This window comes from Musca autumnalis, unplaced genomic scaffold (genome assembly GCF_047663935.1).
Source record: "Musca autumnalis isolate F117 unplaced genomic scaffold, ASM4766393v1 scaffold_4, whole genome shotgun sequence".
Classification (NCBI taxonomy): domain Eukaryota; kingdom Metazoa; phylum Arthropoda; class Insecta; order Diptera; family Muscidae; genus Musca; species Musca autumnalis.
The window spans coordinates 168,208,925-168,230,891 of NW_027411977.1; the positions used below are offsets into that span (position 1 = coordinate 168,208,925).

A 21,967-nucleotide genomic window follows, 5' to 3' on the forward strand; every position below is an offset into this window, starting at 1 on the left:
CGCTCCCAATTTAAGGATTTAAGATCCAACTTTGATCTATTGGAATCAATTAGAGGTAGAAAAATGAGAGCAGGCGAATCGTTCGATACATTTTATGATTCTTTTTGCTCCATAGCGGATCGACTCAAAAATCCCATTCCTGAAGAGGAAATGGTCGAAATTTTAATGCGGAATTTAAGACCTGACATAAGGCAGGAACTCTTATATGTCCCTATCTTCACAATTGCCCATCTAAGGAAACTTGTTCAGATGAGGGAAAACTTAATGAATGATGAGGCATTCAGAAAACAATTATCCCAAAAATCCCAAATTCCGAGTGGTATAAATTCTCGCAGGACGGTAGCTGAACTGCAATGTGAAGAATATGACTCACACGCTGTTAATGATAATGCATTCGTCGATGCGATTAAAAGAGATCCATCTAAAATAAAGTGCTGGAATTGTGACGAATTCGGTCATTTCTGGGACGACTGTCTCAAAGATCGCTCAGTCTTTTGTTATGGTTGTGGGAGTAAGAATGTTTATAAACCACAGTGTGTAAGATGTGCCAATAAGAAATTATCCGTGGCCCAAAAAACTTCCAAACCCAAAATCAGAATGCGAACACCCCATAGCCCTAACCAAATCCACACAGGTCAATGAAAATTCACAAAAATCATTAACCGTGACCATCCTAAAACCTGACGTGAAATATACAAAATGTGACAACAACCGTTTATATCCGATACGCCCATATCACGAGAGATATAGGGCATATATTGAAAAACGCAATCAGATATTTTCAGTTTCTGAACTCTGTCTGGAAAAGCCTAAACCACCAAAACGTTTCGTTGGCCCTTCTTATTCTAACTGAGTCTCTCTATTTTAGTTTTAGTTGGCGCGCACTACTTTCTTCTTCCAATTTGATGAATTTGTTTTGTTTTGGCTCTGGTTCTCCCTCCTTCTGTCTCTCCTCGCGACGTACATACATACGACTTGTTGTGAGCATAAGACACACACGGCTACATGTCGAACGGTTCTGAGAGCGCACCGTGTAAAGTGTGAAACAGAAGGAGGGAGAACTTTACCACCGTGAAGGAAGAGGTTGGTGTTTTTTAATTTTATTCGTTTTTCTACTGTCATCCAGTAAATTTGTGCGTGAGCCAACGATCGTTTGTGTAAACATTAGAAAGTTCAAGCTTGTAATAATCGACAGTGTTTTGATAGCACTTGTAATTAATATTGATTTGCCCCAGCCATAGCAAATAATTGAAATTTGGATTAATAATAATTACCACAAACATTGAATTGTCCCCTTTAAGTTGTAAAATAAACTAAATCAGTGAAATAAACGAAAATAAGAAACGGAAAGTGTTGGCTCGAGGAGCTTGTGTTTTTTGTTATTTCTTTTTGGTGGACAAACGCTGTGTGTTTAACAACGACTATTATCTGTCGCTCCCCCTTCCATATTAGCTCGCAGGGGAATCTGTTGTGGCACGCCTACGCTTGAATATCGCGTCGACGGTGACGAAGGTGCAGGTGGACTGAGCTGGCCAGGGACGAATACCTCCGTGGTGGCCAGCTTTAGGAAGGTTGGGTAAGTGGCCCAAACATTGGTCCTTACGAAGCCGTTGAAAGGAGTGAATATAAAACAAAAGAGAAAACAAGGCAAATTGGAACAACAGTAAGTACACGAATTTTTGTTATAAAAACTGTGTATTATTGGGAAAATTGGCTCGGCTGTTGGAACCTTTTTATGAGGGAGATTTTGCGAGTTGATGATTGCAAAATTGTGAAGAAATTTGGATAGGTGATTGACACCTAAGGTACCGTTGGTACGGTTTTTTGGCTCCCTATCGTTGTTGTGTGCTGAACCGGCAATTTGTTGTTTGCCTGCATTGCTTATTTGTCTCGTTGGATATTTTATGTTCTGGTGAACATTGTTGTTGTTGGCTCGCTGCGTGTGCGCTGGCGTTGCTGCTCTTGTTGCTCTGCCTCTGTTGTGGTGATAGTGGCCTGTCGTTTGACTCGGCGCGAATGGATGTTTGCTCTGGCTGAGTGCATTTGTTGATATTTTTTGCAAGCTCTCACAAATTGCGTGTGGGGTTTGCTTGGCCTGCGTTTGACTGTGCGCGAATGTATGCTGGCTCTGCTGAGTGCCTTTGTTATTGTTCTATTAGCTCTTACATACTGTGTACAAGGTTTGCCTTATTGTTGGCCCTTTTCGTGACAAATAGCTCGTTAGAAAAGAAACGCAAATATACGAAGCAAAGGCAAAGTTGAGGTTTGTTGAATTTGTTTTTGTTTTGGCTATGACCACTAGTTAATAAAGTGGTGAATGCGAAGAAATTCATTTTGAGACGTCTGGCTCTTGGTCTCTTTGGATAAATATTGGGTTTTGGCTCTCTGTCGCAGCGTTAAGAATTTTGGCTTTTTGTTTGTGAACGCTGTGGACGACCATATGTTAGTCAGTGAATGCATATTTAATGGAAATTGCTTCATACTGTAAATTGAAAGATATTTGATATTTGCGAAGGTGAGAACTTTGGTCTTCGAGGGGAACAACGAATATTGTCCCAATAAAACGAATTATTTGGCTTAATTCCAATTGGATGTTTTTAAATAAAAAACGATGTTGATATGAAATGCATTGGCCTGACTTTCAATAATCTAACTGGTGTAACAAAATAAAAGGGATTATTAGAGAACGACTTCTTTTGATAATACTTTGGCTCAGCCTGAAAGAAAAAATCACAATCGACAAGAGGATATTTGATTGCTTCATAATTGAGTGAGAATTAAAAATATTTGGAGGTTTTTGTCGATAATTTTGAATTGATATTGGGAAACTGTTTGTAATTATTTGGCTCTTGGAGTGGATGATGTTGTATGCAATAATTTGAGATTGGTGTACATCGTTGTGGCCATTGTTGGATATTCCCATTGATTCTGACTCGTTGGTTCTTTTGGCTCGCTGGGCATAAATTGTTGATCCGTTCCGTTGGGTATTCTCATTGGTTCGTTTGGCTCGCTGGGTATAAATTGTTGATCCGTTCCGTTGGGTATTCTCATTGGTTCTTTTGGCTCGCTGGGCATAAATTGTTGATCCGTTCCGTTGGGTATTCTCATTGGTTCTTTTGGCTCGTTGGGCATAATTGGTGGATTCGATCTCGTTGGCTCATTGTGGGGTTGAGATTGCTTGTTGCGTTACCATATTAGTTTGAGGCATTTGTGGACAGAATTGCGTGTCGTTTTGGGAAGCTGTTGCTGCACAGTGGGCTCAAAATAATTTTGTCTCGTACATTGGTACATAGTTGCGTTTGAATTTTTGGCTCGATTGCGATTTGTGTCATTGGCTTGCGGTGTGGTCGTGAAAGAGTTGAGTGTTGGACTTTCTACGCTAATACTTGAGGTTTGGTTGTTTATTTGACTCTCGTACGGGATAATATTTTAATTTAAAATAACTATGGAGGATTTTTTGCTACAATGTGATGAAATCACATCCTTTGAGGAGGATCTAGTGGCGTCGGATGCATCAATTTATAATGAGGCTGCGGCGGAAGCCGAGAAGGTGGAGTTACAGAGGATATGGTCTGAATGGAGGCATGCTTATAAAAAGTGCACGGAAGATCCTGAATGTGCCAAGAAGAATAAGGAAGTCCTCAAGACGAAGAAAAAGGCGGCTCATCAGAGCTATATAAAGTGTACAAGTATCCTGGGAGAGAGGATGGAAAAGGTGAAGGTTGTCCCGAGCGCTGTTAATCACAGGCCTTCGTCTTCTGTTATGGTTCCTCCGTGTGATACGGAAGTCTTTGAGGGTGATTATCTTTCGTGGCCCAGCTTTCGTGATTTATTCACGGCTATTTACGCGAACAACAAGAAACTTAGCCCAGTGGAAAAGCTCTTCCATCTTTTCCAAAAGACGAGCGGAGAGGCGAGGGAGATAAATCGCCATATTCCCTTAACGGCGGAAGGATTCACGATTGCCTGGGATAACCTACGCAATCAGTATGAGAACAAAAGAATTTTAGTGAATTCGCAGCTGAGGATTCTATTCAATTTGGCCCATTGTGGACAAGAGTCTGCTAGTTGTCTCAAAAAATTACAGCGGACGTGACCAATTGTATTTCGGTCTTGAAGCTCTATAAAATTGACGTAAAGTCGTGGGATCCGATTTTCGTCTACCAGTGCTCTTCGAAGATGCCCAAGCTAACGTTGTCTGTATGGGAGCAGTCTTTAGCGAATAAGACAGAGTTGCCTCGCTGGGATGATTTAAATAAATTCCTAACGGATAGATTTCATGCCCTAGAGAGCGTCGCGGACATGACTTCGGCAAATGGCGCGCAGCCAATTCAAGGGTCTCGGCCGAAAGTAAGCCAATTCGACAGGTCGAAACAATTTAAAGTCCATCACACGAAAGTGAGCGATGCGAAATGCAATTTGTGTAAAGGTGCTCATACTTTGAAATCTTGCCCGAAATTCCTGAGCATGGAATTCAGGGGCAGATTGAACGTGGTTAGAAGGGAAAATAAATGCTTAAATTGTTTGGCTCATGGTCATAGAGCGTCAGAGTGTCAGGCGCAGGGTTGCCCCAGGTGCAAAGCAAGACACCACGTCCTTTTACATAAGGAAAAACGTTCTCAGAATAGTGGCTCGAATATAAGTGGTTCTCCCAATTTGTCTCAGGTCTGTGCGTCAGGCTCAAATGTTGCCTCTGGTCCGACAACTTCCACAAATGGTCGGGATTTTCACACATCAGTTTCAAAGAGAACAATGCTTGCCACAGCGTGGATAGATGTTTTGAAGGATGGGGCCTCGTACAGAGTCCGTGCATTGGTTGACCCGTGTTCAGATGACACGTTTGTGTCCTCTCGGGTTCAGAAAAGGCTGAAGCTACCGACTACTTCGGTCTCTGCTGACATTTCCGGCTTGGGTGGTGAGCATCTGACCAAGTGCTCAAAGGTTGCCTCGATCACGATTGGCTCACGGAAGAATTCGTCGTTCGCTCTTGATTTGGAGGCCTTCGTTGTCCCAGAGATCACTGGAAACATTCCGACTCAGCCGCTGGAGGAGATTTCTTTGGATCAACTGCCTGAATTGGATTTGGCGGATCCGACATTTTATGAGAGTGCCCCAGTTGATGTTTTACTGGGAGGGAATGTCTATCCCATTATTTTGCTCAATGGGGTTAGAAAGGATATTTTTGGCTCTCTCTTGGCTCAGGAGACGGTGTTTGGGTGGATTTTGACCGGCCCAACGACAAATTTGGTCGATCGCCAAGGAGTCAGGGTCTCCTATTGTTCGAGGGTTGAGGTCAAGGATGAGTTGACCAGGTTCTGGGAGATTGAGGAAGTTCCTAGGGTACCTGTTGTCTCAGCGGAGGACTGTAGATGCGAGGAAATATTCCAATCAACTACGATTCGTGGCCCTGATGGGAGGTATGTAGTGGATTTGCCATTCCGGGCAGAGTTGCCTTTCTCAGTCTCATCCAAAGCGAGTCGATATGTGGCCCTGTCGCAATTTTTGCGCAACGAATTGTCGTTGGCCCGAAATCCCGAGCGAAAAGGGAATTACGATGAGGTGGTTCTGGAATATTTGGCTCTAGGTCATATGGAAAAGGTCCAAGGTTTAGTGGATTACCAGGACTGTTATTATTTGCCTCATCATGGCATTTTTAAGCCCGAAAGCGCAACGACGAAGCTGAGAGTCGTATTTAATGCCTCTTGTCCCTCGGTGGAAGGAAGGAGTTTAAATGATGCGCTGTATGTTGGCCCTACTTTGCAGAAGGACATTGTTTCTTTGGTCCTAAATTGGAGGATATATAAATACGTCTTCAATGCGGATATCACCAAAATGTATCGTCAGATATGGGTGAATCCTGAGCATAGGAAATATCAGCGTATATTGTTTAGGCCCACTCCAGAGGATGAAATTGCTGATTACCAGCTAAAAACAGTGACTTTTGGCGTTAATTGCGCCCTTAGGACGCTTCTAAAGTTAGCAGATGATGAAGAGTATCGTTTCCCTGTTGGCTCCAAGATTTTGCGAGACAATATGTATGTAGATGACGCTTTGGTAGGCGTACATACTGTCCCGGAGGGTATAAAGGCACGAAATTCATTAATTAACATTCTAAGGTCCGCTGGCTTCGAATTGAGAAAGTGGGCGTCGAATTCTAAGGAGATCTTGAAAGGTTTGGCTCGTTCTGATCTGCTAAGTGAGGAGTTTTTGGAGTTAGGGGACAAAAGTTCTGCGAAAACGTTGGGCATTCGCTGGAATGCTTCAACGGATTCTTTCTATTTCGTAATGGACAAAATAGAGGAAAGGAGCTTTTACACCAAGAGACAGGTGCTTTCAATTATTGCCAAAATTTTTGACCCGTTGGGATGGCTCTCGCCGATAGTTGTCACTGCTAAAATTCTGATGCAACAGTTGTGGCTGGATGATATTGGATGGGACGATCCTTTGAAGCCCCTTTCACTACTAAATTGGAAAGCTTTTGTCTCAAGTTGGGAAGGAATAGGGCAGATCAGTATTCCTCGATGGGTGAGATATTTCCCAAATAGCAAGATTGAATTGCATGGTTTTTGTGACTCATCTGAGTCGGCGTATGCGGCAGCTTTATACCTGAGGGTAGAAGATGGAGGTTCTGTTGTCTCTAACTTATTGGTTGCTAAGTCCAAGGTTGCCCCGTTGAAAAGAACTTCGTTGCCTCGTTTGGAGCTTTGCGGCGCTCTCCTCCTCGCATAGTTAGTTGACACAGTTGTCCCACAGTTGGATCTCCCAAAGGCCACTTTGACGGCCTGGTCGGATTCGACCATAGTGTTGTCTTGGCTCAAGAAACCTTCATATAGTTGGACAACGTTTGTTGCCAACAGGGTTGCTGTTATCCAAGAGAAGATTGGTAATGATTGGCGTCATGTGCCAACTAATGATAACCCGGCAGATTTGGCAACCCGGGGGCGGACTCCTTCTGAGCTGAAGGAATCTTTTTTGTGGTGGCACGGACCAGGTTGGCTCACACTGGACAAAAATAAATGGCCCACTTGCATGTCAGTACCCGAAACCACCTTGGAGGCCAAACCGGCGAAGGTACACCTTGCTCAATCTGCCGTCCCAGATGAAGTTTTAGAAAGGTTTTCTCGTTTGTCTACCGCGATTCACGCTGTCGCATATTTGTTCCGCTTCCTCCGCCGGACGCATCCGTCTACAAAGAAGTTGGCCCGCTTTGATACTGTCCGTCTGTCGGCAGAAGAGATAGCTTTCGCTCGGTCCCGGTTGATGTCGAAGTCCCAAAGAATTCATTTCCCCCAAGAGTATGATTGTCTCAGCAAAAAGCTGCCGCTCGATTCGGGCAGCCCTCTTTTGTCCCTGAACCCGTTCCTTGACCGCCATCAGCTTATCCGTGCAAACGGGCGCTTGGGAAATACGTTGTATCTGCCGTACGATGAGCGGCATCCGATTATCCTGGCCTACAGCAGCAGGTTCGCGGAGCTCTATGTGGACCACATCCACCTGCTGACCAATCACGGCGGCATTCAGTTGACTCTAGCCACGACGAGGCTCGAGTGTTGGATCATCCGAGGGAAGAATCTCGTGAAAAATCGCTACCGCAAGTGCGTCAAGTGCGTTATGGCTCAGAAGAAGCGTCAAGCTCAACTAATGGCGGCTCTGCCTCCTGAGAGGACAACCTTTAGCAGGCCATTTGCCACCTCAGGTGTTGATTTCGCTGGCCCGTTCGAGATCAAAACGTTTAATGGTCATGGTTGTCGATTGTCAAAAGGCTACATATGCCTATTCGTGTGCTTCGTCACGAAGGCTATCCACCTTGAGCCCGTAAGCGAACTCTCCACCCCCGCTTTCTTAGCTGCGTTGTCCCGATTTGTCTCTCGACGTGGGTGTCCTCTCCACATCTACTCGGATAATGGCAAAAACTTTGTCGGCGCCGATCGAGAGATCCGAGCTAATTTTGGGAAGGTTGTCTCAGAGCTGAAGGACGAAGCTGTCGTGAAGTACGGGTTTCAGAAGCTGGACTGGCACTTCATCCTCGCCGCAGCGCCTCACATGGGTGGGCTTTGGGAGGCGGGGGTGAAAAGCTGTAAAACCCACCTGAAGAAGATGTCGGGTCAAGTCCGCCACACGTTTGAGGAGTTTGCCACGATCTTGGCCCGCATCGAAAGTTGTCTCAATTCGCGGCCCCTTAGTCCTTTGTCCCACAACGTCGATGATCTCGGTGCATTAACTCCGGGACATTTCCTCATCGGAGGACCGCTTCTTGTCCCAACAGAGCCAGAGCAGACCGAGAAGACGTCTCTGCAAAACCGCTGGCGGCGGCTGCAGTTGTTGACCCAGGAGTTCTGCGGGCGTTGGAAGTCTGAATACCTCAAGGAGCTACACAAGAGGACGAAGTGGAAAAGGTCTCAGAGCGATCTACAATTAGATGATCTGGTGGTGCTCCACACCGATTCTATGGCTTCAAACGAGTGGCGGCTAGGCCGCGTCATAAAGTTGTATCGCGGGCCTGATGGTCGTGTCCGGGTCGTGGACTTACGGACACAGAACGGGGTTATCTCTCGTCCCGTTCATAAGCTTGTTTTGCTTCCTCGCCCAGAATAGGCGTAAAAGGTCTCAGTCCAGCCAATGTTGTCCCATAACTCTCCAATCCAAGTTGTCTCGGGAGTTGTCCCACCTAACTGCTTTCATTCTCTCTAATACAGATGGCCTACAACGAGGAGTATTTGTGTCCTTTCTGTCATGCCCGCCACGGCTTGAGGAAGTGCCGCACCTTTCTGCAGATGACGCCCGATCAGAAGGCTGTGTGCGTAACGGTCCAGCAGTATTGTGCCAACTGCTTGGGCATGTCCCATCAGGCGACAGACTGCCCATTGCTCGAGGGGTGCAGAAAGTGCCGACAGCACCACCACACCATGCTACACGCTATAAAGGAGGACACCCATGCCTGGATGAAGATGACGGCGGAAATGTTGGTCCATATACCCGGCATCCTCGATGTTCCAACCAAGGTCCGGGCGTACAAAAATCCCGTACGAACCAGAAGTTCCATTCGCTTTGGTGGTCCCCTGCCGGAGTATCGCCCGGAGTTTGGGGCCTCGGTTCGGGTGGTCATGACGTCAGTCCGGAACCGAGTCTTTACGTACACGGCCACCTTGAGAACAGACCGACGGGCTCCCAGTACAATTCCCCGCCGTTCCCTCGATTTGCGATGCCTTAAGGGGCTGTACCCTAAGGCAGAGGTGGCCGACCAATCCCTGTTTCGGCCTGGGCCCATTCATATAATTCTGGGCAACGATGCCGCAGAGGGCATCTTTATGGGATTGCCGATCTTCCGGCCTGATTTGCCACACGCCCAAAAGACCATCTTCGGATGGGCCTTTTTCGGGGAGGTGCCCCTCAAACGCACTTAAAGCAGCACCTCGATGTATCTACCCCATTTGGCCCGAGGATCCTACCATTCTAAACTTCATCATACTTTGGTATCACAACATAGGCTGGATCGCTGGACGATGGAGCTATTTCAAATGAATTACCACTATTTGTTATTTTAGTTGCCCTAAGCAATTAATAATTATTATTATTATTACTTTTTTTGTTTTTTGATATTGTCTCTTAAAGTCAACAATACGTGCATACGTTATTTAAGTTGGGAATTCGTCCCAAGGGGTGGAGGATGGACACGCCAGAAATGAACAAAAAACGCTAAAAAGCGACATTTGTCGGTCCATCGTCTGCCCCTCCACCACAGTGCAGAATTAATAGATTTGTTTACGTTTTCTTTTAAGTTTCGTTGGCCCTTCTTATTCTAACTGAGTCTCTCTATTTTAGTTTTAGTTGGCGCGCACTACTTTCTTCTTCCAATTTGATGAATTTGTTTTGTTTTGGCTCTGGTTCTCCCTCCTTCTGTCTCTCCTCGCGACGTACATACATACGACTTGTTGTGAGCATAAGACACACACGGCTACATGTCGACCGGTTCTGAGAGCGCACCGTGTAAAGGACAGAGTGTGAAACAGAAGGAGGGAGAACTTTACCACCGTGAAGGAAGAGGTTGGTGTTTTTTAATTTTATTCGTTTTTCTACTGTCATCCAGTAAATTTGTGCGTGAGCCAACGATCGTTTGTGTAAACATTAGAAAGTTCAAGCTTGTAATAATCGACAGTGTTTTGATAGCACTTGTAATTAATATTGATTTGCCCCAGCCATAGCAAATAATTGAAATTTGGATTAATAATAATTACCACAAACATTGAATTGTCCCCTTTAAGTTGTAAAATAAACTAAATCAGTGAAATAAACGAAAATAAGAAACGGAAAGTGTTGGCTCGAGGAGCTTGTGTTTTTTGTTATTTCTTTTTGGTGGACAAACGCTGTGTGTTTAACAACGACTATTATCTGTCGCTCCCCCTTCCATATTAGCTCGCAGGGGAATCTGTTGTGGCACGCCTACGCTTGAATATCGCGTCGACGGTGACGAAGGTGCAGGTGGACTGAGCTGGCCAGGGACGAATACCTCCGTGGTGGCCAGCTTTAGGAAGGTTGGGTAAGTGGCCCAAACACCGCAGATTAAGACTTTATTATAAAAGACAAAAGAAGGCATCTAAATACATCATTTCCACTATTGTTAACAGTTCAACTGACAAGAGGTTTTACGCTAAAGTGAATTTTTTAAATTTCAACGAATACGGTCTACTTGATACTGGGACTAACATATCCTGTATAGGATCCGATTTAGCCAACCAAGATTTTTCCCACTATCCGGAATTTATCCCTGGCAGAACCGCAGTTCGAACTGCAGATGGTTCAATACAAAGGACCTCCGGCTCCTTGGAAGTTGTGGTACATTTCCGTGGCGAAAGCCACAAACTAACAATTTTAATTATACCGTCCATTACCCAAAGCCTGATTCTGGGCTTGGATTTTTGGAAAGCTTTTTCCTTGGCACCCGAAATTTTCGATAACTCAATCATAACCAATCCTTCCATTCCATTTGATCCTCCATTTGTTGTATCTTCGTTGGATCTCGTCAGTTACTCTACCCGATCACAATATAACCTCTCCAGTTCTAGATTTCAAATATCCATTATCGCATAGTCAACAAATACAGCTCAAAGCGATAGTTGAGCTTTTTCCAAGTTTTGCGAAACAAGGGTTAGGAAAAACCTCCTATTTAAAACACTATATTGATATAGGTGACGCTAAACCGGTGAAGCAGCGCTTCTATCCCGTTTCTCCAGCTGTTGAGAGTCTGATGTATAACGAGATAGATCGCATGCTTTCACTCGGTGTAATAGAACCGTCAACCTCGGCATGGTCATCTCCCATGAGGTTAGTTCTTAAACCTAATAAAGTGCGTGTATGCTTGGACGCAAGGAAATTAAACCTTGTTACTAAAAAAGACGCATACCCGCTACCAAGCATAGAGGGTATCTTTTCTAGATTACCTAAAGCGAACATGATAACAAAACTAGACTTAAAGGATGCATATTGGCAGGTCGGGTTATCAGAAGAATCGAAGCCACTTACTGCTTTTACAGTGCCCGGAAGGCCACTGTACCAGTTTGTGGTGATGCCTTTCGGGCTATGTACGGCCCCACAAACCATGTGTCGTTTGGTCGACATGATCGTACCACCGGATCTAAGATATTGCATCTTCGGGTATCTTGATGACATCGTAATTGTGTCGGAAAACTTCGATAGTCATTTAACCGTGTTAGTTAGAATGGCCCAAGAACTTAAAAAGGCTAATCTAACTATAAATATAGAGAAAAGTCAATTTTGCGTTGTTAGAACTAAATACTTAGGATATGTGATTGGCAATGGGGGAATACAAACTGATTCTGATAAGGTGGAATCCATTCTGAACTGGCCTGTTCCCAAAACCGTCCGCCAAGTCCGAGGGTTTTTAGGACTTGCGGGCTGGTATAGAAGGTTCATTCAGAATTTCTCTTCGGTTACCTTCCCCATATCAGAAACGTTGTCAACAAAGCAAAAATTTAAGTGGACTCCGGAAGCCCAAAAGGCCTTTGAGACTATCAAATCCCTTCTTACTACAGCACCCGTACTGTCAAATCCCGATTTTGCGAAAAAATTCTTTTTACATTGTGACGCATCGGATTATGGCATAGGGGCTGTATTGGTCCAGCTAGACGACGAGGGAAATGAACGGCCTATCGCCTTCATGTCCAAGAAATTGAATACTTCCCAAAGAAATTATAGCACAGCCGAAAGGGAGTGTCTAGCTGTGATCGAAGCCATAAAAAAATTCAGGTGTTACCTGGAATTACAAGATTTTGAAGTAGTGACGGATCACTCATCATTATTATGGCTCATGAAGCAAGCGGATTTATCTGGTAGACTAGCCCGGTGGGTTTTTAAATTACAACCCTACCAATTCACTATAAGTCACCGAAAAGGAAAGGACCATATAGTTCCGGATGCCTTGTCCCGAATTTATGTTGACGAATTAGCTTCTGTAGAACAGACCGAACCGGAGATAGATTTAAACTCTATACATTTTGATGACCATGACTACAAAATATTAAAAAATAAAGTAAACGAAAATATGTCCAAGTACCCAGATATCAAGATAGTTGACAAGTACGTTTACATTCGTACCGAACACTATAATGGGAACCCCGAACAGGAAAGCCTAGCCTGGAAGTTATGGATTCCTGAGAAATTACGATCTTCACTCCTAAGTAGATTCCATAACTCCCCAGTTGCAGCTCATGGCGGAATGGGAAAAACTCTGAACTTGATCCGAAGACATTTTTACTGGCCAGGTATGGTCACAGACGTGCGCGATTACATTCGTCATTGCGAGACGTGCAAAACAACTAAGCATCCTAATTACATCATTAAGCCAGAAATGGGCCGCTTAGTACCATCACTAAGACCCTTTCAAAGATTGTATGTGGACCTATTGGGTCCATACCCCAGGTCCAAAAATGGCTTTATTGGCATTTTTATTATATTGGACCATTTGACCAAATACCATTGGCTGTGTCCATTAAAAAAGTTCACTTCAGCTCCATTACAAGACTTCCTGTTACGAAACATTTTTCATGCCTTTGGAGTACCTGAGCAAATAATCAGCGACAATGGTTCACAGTTCAAATCAAATGAGTTCAACTCGTTTCTGAACAAATTTGGAGTTAACCACGTATACACGGCACTATATTCACCCCAGGCAAACGCGTCCGAACGCGTAAACAGGTCAATAATAGCCAGTATTCGTGCATACCTAAAATCAGACCAAAGACTTTGGGATGAAAATTTGACTTACATTAGCTGCGCCCTCAGAAACGCCATACACCAATCAATACAGTGTTCTCCATATTTTGCAACCTTTGGGTTCAATATGGTTACACACGGGGATACATATGTGCTGCTCAAGAATCTAAATATGCTAGACGAACCCATCGCAAATATTCGCAAATATTACGCTAATTCGCAATCAACTAAAGACTAACATAGAAAAGTCATACAATATTAATAAAGAAAGGTACAATTTGCGTACTCGACCAATAACCTACACAGTAGGTCAAGTTATATACCGCCGGAACTTTGCACAAAGTAGTGCCGAAAAGAAATTCAATGCGAAATTAGCTCCGATATTCATACCAGCCAAAGTTAGGAAAAAAGTAGGTAATGTCTACTATGACTTAGAAGATCTTGATGGGAAATTTATAGGCACTTATCACGCGAAGGATATGCGTCCAAAATTTATTACTTTATTCCGTTTAAAATTTTTATTCAAAGAATAAATTTTATACGGTTTTGTGGTAAATTATGGTATCCCATCTCGACAAGCATTACCAAATGTAAATAAGCCTTAAATTGTTTGCTTGGATATTGTTTCTTTTCAACATCATTTCGTTTTTATTTCCATATATTGTTTCGGTTCGGCCATCAGTTCGTATGTTAATTGTATTCAGTGCGTAAGCCTACACCCACCTACCACCCAACTGAGGGCAGATGATACCAGTTAGAGAAGCAACACTTACGTCTTAAGGTAGCGCAGTGGTAGAACGCTAGCATAGCACTACCGAGGGCTTGTGTTCGAATCCTACCCGGATCGGTACGAGTTTTTTCTGTTTCGTTTGGTTTTTTTTTTTTTGATTTTTTTAGCTTATTCTCATTGCACTAAACCACCGAATAAAGTTATTTTATTTAATGTTTGAAATATTCAGTAGCAATAATAATAAAAAACATAACCTCAATTATTGTGATATGATTATGTATGCGTCGTTACGCACATTTTTCTGGAAAATTACGAATATTGCAATACATACACATACTACTAAACTCCAGTTGTTAGAAAATGTTAATGTTAAATTGAAAACAAAAATGAACCAAATATTCAAAATCAAAAGAAAAGAAGATAGTAGGTCGAACGAATTTGTATTCGAATCGAGAGAAACAGGCCATAAGTGTTTTTGAAACATTTAATTGGAGAAAGTAATACGTGGCTTAGAATAAATTTTTAGATAAATAATTTATGAGAGTCAAACTTTTATGAAAAGTAATAATAATTTTAATACACATTGGGTTTGGTTGACATTAAGAAAAAAAAAACGGTATCGATGTACAAATATTTAATTATATGGAAAATAAATTTGGGGTATGTAACTATATAACCTGCAGTCTGTTGTCTTCTTCTCAGAACGCATTTGACAAATCATCAAAATTGGGACAATCAGATCAGATTATTTGTGGCATTAGGAGAGTTAGATGCAATTATCCGGTATAATCGTAAAAAGAATCTTGAGACTTTTCCCAGTTTTAAAGCGTCCATCTACATATCCTCCAGATTTCGATGATGTTTTAAAGACTGTAAAACTGGGTAAAGAACTTATGGGTTGAAATTTGCATGATATTTATCATATCATTCTTTGCACCAACAATTCCATTAACTGCAAATTGTTTCCTTGGGAAATTTGGTTATCAAACCACTGGGCAGACATGTCCTGCAACATAGAAGATTTGATTAAAGTATTTCCAATTTTTTTAAGGTAAACCTACTTGCTTATATTATTGATGTTTTTATCTAACATGGCGATCAAAGACTAAATGGAATTTCGAATCGTTTATAATGACCGGTTCTATTTTCTCTGAAAGTACGTCCAATGATGGTACTTCATCTAAGTCGAGGGCTACATAAAAACATCTGGATTATAAAAAAAATTTACTGAATTTGGGGATGTGATTAGCGATGGACGACAAATCCAATTTGAACTATGTGTAAGGCAATTTATGGGTTTTTCAAGACGACTTTAAATAGCTGCTATGGTCTAAATAAATAAAAAGAAAATTAAAAATTATTATATTTTAATTTATAACTTGTTTCACTAAGACAATTTGAATACTAACTACAGCCAATTAAGAAATTAAAAAAAACTAGGCAGGGTCTACAAAAACATAATTGTGATTAAAAATACAAAGAAACTTAAAGCACAATAATGATTTTTACAGCCTTATATAGTCCTTGTGTTTCTTGTGACTCGCTAGAATTTTTTTTTTCGAATAAGCTTAGAGAAACGTTAAATTAGTAAAGAATTCAAGATGTGCGCTCATGGTAATACGATATTTGAAACAATTGTCGAAATAAATGATTTGTAATTAAAAACATATTTTTACTACTTTTACTGAATGTGTACTGAAAATATATTAACATGATTTTATGACAAAGATAGTATTGAAATCTCCCTCCGTCTGCCGGATCATAACACGATCCTGCAGGCGGAACTCCGGGCGATAACAGAGTGTCTGCTTTGGTTTGATACACACACAAGGCCTACCACTGTAAATATCCTTACGGATAGCAAAGCAGCCATTAGAGCTATATCAACCAAGACAGTGAAATCTAGAACTGTCTTGGAATGTATTAAATCTATAAATAATTACTCCCAACACGGTAAGGTAAACATTATATGGGTACCAGGGCATACCGGGATTAGGGGTAATGAAATAGCAAACTCCTTGGCAAAACAAGCCAAGGAGCAACCAACGGTAAGTCTAGAAAACGCTAAGCCGTTTAAAGCTACGCGACTAGAACTAAAGACATGGGCAAAAAATGCACATGTATCCCTCTGGAGTAGTGGAGAGAAGGGAAAAACACAAAAATCCTATGGGGAAACCCAGACGAGGACAAAACAAAAGAATTACTTTTACTAAGTAAAAAAGATATTAGTAGACTGACAGGAATCCTTACAGGTCACCTAGGTCTAAAAGCGCACCTGCACAAAATAGGTTGTGCAGAAAACAGTGAATGCAGAGCATGCGGAGAGGACGACGAAACGTTGGAACATTACCTCTGCCATTGTCAAGCCTTCACAAATCTGAGAACCCAGTTACTAGGGAATGACATTATACCAGGACTCGACCAAATTAGGACAATCGAGTTCAAAAAGATCAGAGACTATGTAAATAGGACAGAGATCCTAGACTAAGTCAAAAAAAAAGGATAATCCTTCCATAACCCAAAATTAGAGCGCACAACAGGCCTACTTATGGCTTAAGTGTATGTCCACATGGGCATGTGGTGATCTAGTATCACCCCTCTTATCAACCTAACCTAGTATTGAATAAAATTGTAATTTGTTTGAAATATCATATTCCAAAAATAGTTTTTGGTTTAAAATTTTGTAATGGGTGTACCTTATATTTTGGTCATAGATATACGTATGTTAAAAGTATGTGCATTGACAACCTTGAATATACGTCCTCTAATAACTCGTAATTTACGAGTTGTAACATATGATAAGAAGTTTGTCATTTGTAGATAATAAACTTATTTTAAATACTTATAGGTATTTCAGACTTTCTTTAAAGTATATTTGTTGTTGTAATGTTAGGGGATATACTATGTAAACATTGCTCATTTTTATACACTTTTACTTATAATATTTTCATTTTTTAAGAATATAAACCGTTTTTAAGTCCGACTTTTTAGATATATTTTTAGGTATTAGGGAATTATGTTTATATATGTACAGGATTACACATTTTATGTACATTTGTGGTTTAATATGATAATTCAGATCACAATTTTTCTCTTTTTTAAATTTTTTATTATTTATGGTGTTTTTGGTATTTTAAATACCAACTCATTAAAAGCATTAACTCATTTATTGATATACGCCACAAAATTTTTGCGGCGTGAAAACAATCTAATTTTGTAATTTGTCAGCAAATTACTTGTTAAAAATAGTAGTTTTGTAGCTTCTACCGCAAATAAACAAGAAATAGTGAAAATATGAAATGTGCCAATATTTATAGAACGTACCAATAATGAACCCCTTTAAGATTGAAGAGATTTGTAATTGTCATGAACAAACAATTGTTTTTTACAGTTCATGGGTTTACGCGGGATCTCTTTTGCGTACTCCAAGAACCGGCATGGGAAAAAGCAATTTCAGATGTAGCTGGAATGCCGGTGTATATATTGGCAAGTTCGCCAATCCTAGGAAACAACTAAAATAGTGCATTAGTTGGTGGAAGAGGAATTGAAATAAATATGTCTTACTTTTACGTGCTCCTTCCACCAGTCTAAAGTTTCCGCATTTTCCACTGGGATTTCCAAATATTTTCTTACCTCTTGGCTTAAGCTGTCATTGTAAATAGTATTTGATATATTATGAACGAAATCGAGCATTTTTTCCGGGCATTGGAAACTTTCTGTGAATGATAAAGATTATATATAGCGAAACCAGGTAGCGTAATTTGGTGACTGTGTCGGTTCGAGTACTTGGCTTTCCTTTTTCACTTGCAAAAAATTTCCGATCATCAAGCTTAACTCTAAACGAGAAAATTAATAAAAATCATTAAAAATGATCTTCGCCCTAACAGGCAAAATTTCGAGTACTTGGCTTTCCTTTTTCACTTGCAAAAAATTTCCGATCATCAAGCTTAACTCTAAACGAGAAAATTAATAAAAATCGTTAAAAATGATCTTCGCCCTAACAGGCAAAATTTCAAAAAGTAAAAAAACTGGCTGAGCCCGGCTGGGATTTGAACCCACGTCCTTGAAAACATATCAAAAAATGTTGTCACTGCGTGTTAGCGTTCAAAGCCAAACTCATAACTTCAAAGGCAGCGCAAAATAGCGTTTGTCATGAAGAAATACATTTCAACGGCCAAATATCCGTTAATGTATAAAAACACATTTGCATTTGAAAAACGAAAAGTTCTAGGACAGAGAAGCCATTCGACAGTCGATACGTCTGAAGAGCTGCTTAACCAACAGCGAAACCAGGTAACGTTATTTGGTGACTGTGTGGGTTCGAGTCCTTGGCTTTCCTTTTTTACTTGTAAAAAATTTCCGATTATCAAGCTTAACTCTAAACGAGAAAATTAATAAAAATCATTAAAAATTATCTTCGCCCTAACAGGCAAAATTTCAAAAAATAAAGATTATATTTATATTTATTTTTTAAGAAAATGTATAAATTGTCATGTATATATTTAAACATACATACTTCTTTTTTGAGGAAAGGCTCCTCTCGTTCTATAGGTGATATTGGTACAAGTTCAAGTTTCCTGAGTTCAGAATATATAAGTTCTTCCCTTGAAAAATACGATTCAAAATCGTTAGTAAGCACATAGTTGTCGTTGACAACAGTGTTTTATGTTTTTTAATATTTACGATTCCGAACCAATCTTAACAAGCATAATATTTATAAAACCAATGTTTTCTTGGCCATTCTTAAAATGGAGTTCCACCGTGTTGACACGGAGTTTTTGAGACTTTGGCCAGCTCTAATTGTTGTGGCCTCTTTAAGCTCAGTTTCCAAATCTCCCAAGTTAAAAGTAATCATCGGCATCCATATTTTCATCCACATCACAAATCTGGATTATTATATAGTATATTTTTCCGGTGTCTTTTAGCTGTTGCATTTGCAAGCAACAATGTATATCTAACTATATTCTGTTTTTTTTTTTTTAGCCTGCAGACAATGTTGGGACCTCCATCCGAAACTGCGTTATTACATTTGTTTTGGACATCGAATGTTCCAGACACTTTTGAGCCTGATTTGTTATGGCTTCGTTATCACGGGGTTTTGGAAAATATTGAGTCATCAGGGAATAATGTTTCATATCGAAATCCGAACAAAAATGAACTTTTCCGTTTATATATGATAACTTTTTGTATTTATCGCTCCACAAATCCAATACAAGAGTCAGGTGTTTTGCATTTTTAACTCGCTCGAAATAAACATTGTACACATCATCAAGAGCTTTTGTGGCCAACGTTTTGGATGAAGGGAAAGTAGTTGATGTGTCTAATGAAGAGACATATTTTCTGAACCCTTTCCTTTCAACAATATTATATGGCTGCAAATCAACGCATTTCAAATTTACATTTACAAATTTTGATGAGCTGCCAGTTGCCTGCAACGCACTTGAGGTAATAATTCTCGACTTCTCTGAATATTTGTTGCTAGTAGATATATTGTGCACATGGTATATTGTGCATATGGTTTGTTAGATTTGTTGTGGATGTATTTTTTCTAAAACTATTATAAAACGTTATCGCAATTTAAATTAAAAAAATCAATGTACCAGTTCTACTTAAACACATACATCTTTAAAAGGGAAGTTTCCTCCATAAAAGTTTACAAAAATGGTATCCTTCCAAAAACAATTTTGTGTGCGATCCGAAATGCTCCCAGCATGCCGCAGAAGCTTTTTTGGTCACCGTAACCTTTTCGAAGTTGCCGATGTTCCCTTCCTTATTAATCATTTCTTGGTAGTACGAAATATCTTTCACAATTCCTACACCACAATCATCAAAACTATCTATAGTGTCATCCTCCTCCTCTTCCTCAAAACCTCCATTATTGTTTATGGAACTTCCAAAGAAATCTGTCAACGTCCTTTGGGCCATTTTGACAAATTGAGCTTTGGCCAAAGAAATTTATTATTATTATAATTTTTATAAATATTTTCAAATAGCAAAAATTTATATTTTTCAATCAGGATCTTTCCAAAAATACCAAAAATTTTAATAACTGCCTAATTATTACAAAATCCAGTTGTGTAAACGCCTAGAAATGTTTGCAAATATAAAATGTTTTAATAACAGACTAAATATTATAAAATTCATTTGTGTAAATGCCTAAATATATTTGCAAATATAATTTTTTTTTTGTCATAGAAATATCCAGAATCTGTACTGCAGATGCTGGAAAGCACGTGAACATTCGCGTTATTACATAAAATTTGAATATTGGAGGCACTGGAACAGAGCAATATATATATTAAGCAAAAAAGTATGTAAAATACTAAAAAGACAAATTAAAACAACTTACAATTAATTTGGATTGTTTGGTTTGATGAATGGCTTTGCCAAATTTGCCAAAATTATCAAATTATTTAGTTTAACACTTTACATTTCACTTCTTTCGCAATTCTATTGAACGCTTCTGTCAGCTTAAACTTCTTTACATTATTTCTTATATTCTTTTCACGTTCAACTACTTGGCTTGAAATGAAACAAATTGCTCTGTGCAGCTGTAACGGCACTTTTTTGCGATTCTGTAACTCTCTACCGTTGGAATTAACGACAAATGTCGATAGTTAACGATATTTGTCGGTAAGTGCTATTCTGTATACAAATTTTACCGATTTTTATGTCGGTACTTATCGAAAATCATCGGTCAGTTACCGACGAAAAAAAAGGAGTCGTTAAGTCTACCGATATAAAAGAATTTTCATATTTTAAACAAAAAAATCAATGAAAATCTATTTTTTAAGAAATGATTTTCGAATATATTTCATGGCAAATAAAAATATAAGCTAAAATACATTTCTTTACGCATAAAAAAGAAAATTCTACGACATATGGAGGATCCTTTCAATCTAAATAATAGGAAGCTTATGACAAATTAGAAATGGATACATTTTATAAAATAATGTATGAAATTGGGGAACAATCTCTGAGAAAATAATAATAATAATAAGGAAACAGTAAATATTGTTTAAGTTCGATACATTGTTTACGCCAATGTATATGCTCGTTACATTGTTTTCCCCTTCCGCAACATCACAATTAACCGCATTAATTGGCCGCTCTTTCGATCTCAATAGGGAAATCTTCTCTGCCTTTCTTTAAGGAGTCACATTCGCCTGGTTCGGATTGTGGAAGAGAATAATCATTCTTTCCCACGCTCTCTCCTAAAAGTCAGATTCGCTCAGTTCGGAAGCAGAGGGGCGCTTTCCAGTGTGCTGTCGTAGTTGTTGATCACTGCCTTGCTACCGCTATGCTCATCCGAAACGACACTTGCTATTTAACTTTCGAAGGAGTCACACTCCTATTGCTTTCGTTTCGTAGTCTTGATACAAAAGGTACTGTTTCTTGTCCTAATAAACTCATTTTACCGAAAATAAAGCATCATCATAATTTGAACTGATACACTTGTTTGTGTTTGTTTTTATTTTCTTCTCTTTTCATCCTGAGCTTTTGACTGTCATTGGTATCACGACAACATTTTGATCCATTCGAGGCGGATCTGTTCGAGTCCATTTGTTGTTGCCCGGTAAACAAATTACATTTGTTGATGAAGGGAAGAGTCTCGGAACATCTCAATCGTTGTCGTTGTCCTTACAACAATTTTCTATTGTCATCACAACATCATATCTTATCACTATTAATTGCATTACATCAGGGCTGAGCTCGCATGTTTGCCAGCACACAGGTAAATTGTGAAAACGTACTCTTAATTTTTATAAACCATGAATAATTTAAAGTTTATGCAATTTTTTATTTATATTTTCTAATAATTTGCATTGTGGAAGATTTTAGACAGCATTAATATTTAGGAAATGTTGAAAAAAGTAATGAAACATTAAGAAAAATGAAATATTACTTCTCCCTTAAATTTCCCTCTCTCTCCATTTTGCTCAGCCCTGCATTACATTAACAAAACACACACGCAGAGAAAAAAATATGTTTGATCCAACAATATTC

The 21,967-nt window shown here is 39.9% G+C and overlaps 1 protein-coding gene and 1 long non-coding RNA gene across 3 annotated transcripts in view; one reads left to right on the forward strand and one right to left on the reverse strand.

Annotated features, from left to right (window-relative positions):
* Nucleotides 1-3,445: 3,445 nt before the first annotated feature.
* Nucleotides 3,446-9,404, forward strand: LOC141403153 (uncharacterized). Its single transcript, XM_073985316.1, has 4 exons — nt 3,446-3,987; nt 4,542-6,054; nt 6,730-8,517; nt 8,697-9,404. The coding sequence occupies exons 1-4, from the start codon at nt 3,446-3,448 to the stop codon at nt 9,402-9,404; spliced, it is 4,551 nt and encodes a 1,516-aa protein (XP_073841417.1).
* Nucleotides 9,405-14,558: 5,154 nt separating this feature from the next.
* The window catches only part of LOC141403662 (uncharacterized), an 83,408-nt gene continuing 75,999 nt past the window's right edge, over nt 14,559-21,967 (reverse strand). For both annotated transcript variants that reach the window (XR_012412876.1, XR_012412875.1), the window contains exons 3-4: nt 15,022-15,290; nt 14,559-14,966 (exon numbers count right to left, since the gene is read on the reverse strand). This is a non-coding gene — a long non-coding RNA (uncharacterized lncRNA). The remainder of the gene's footprint in view (nt 14,967-15,021; nt 15,291-21,967) is intronic.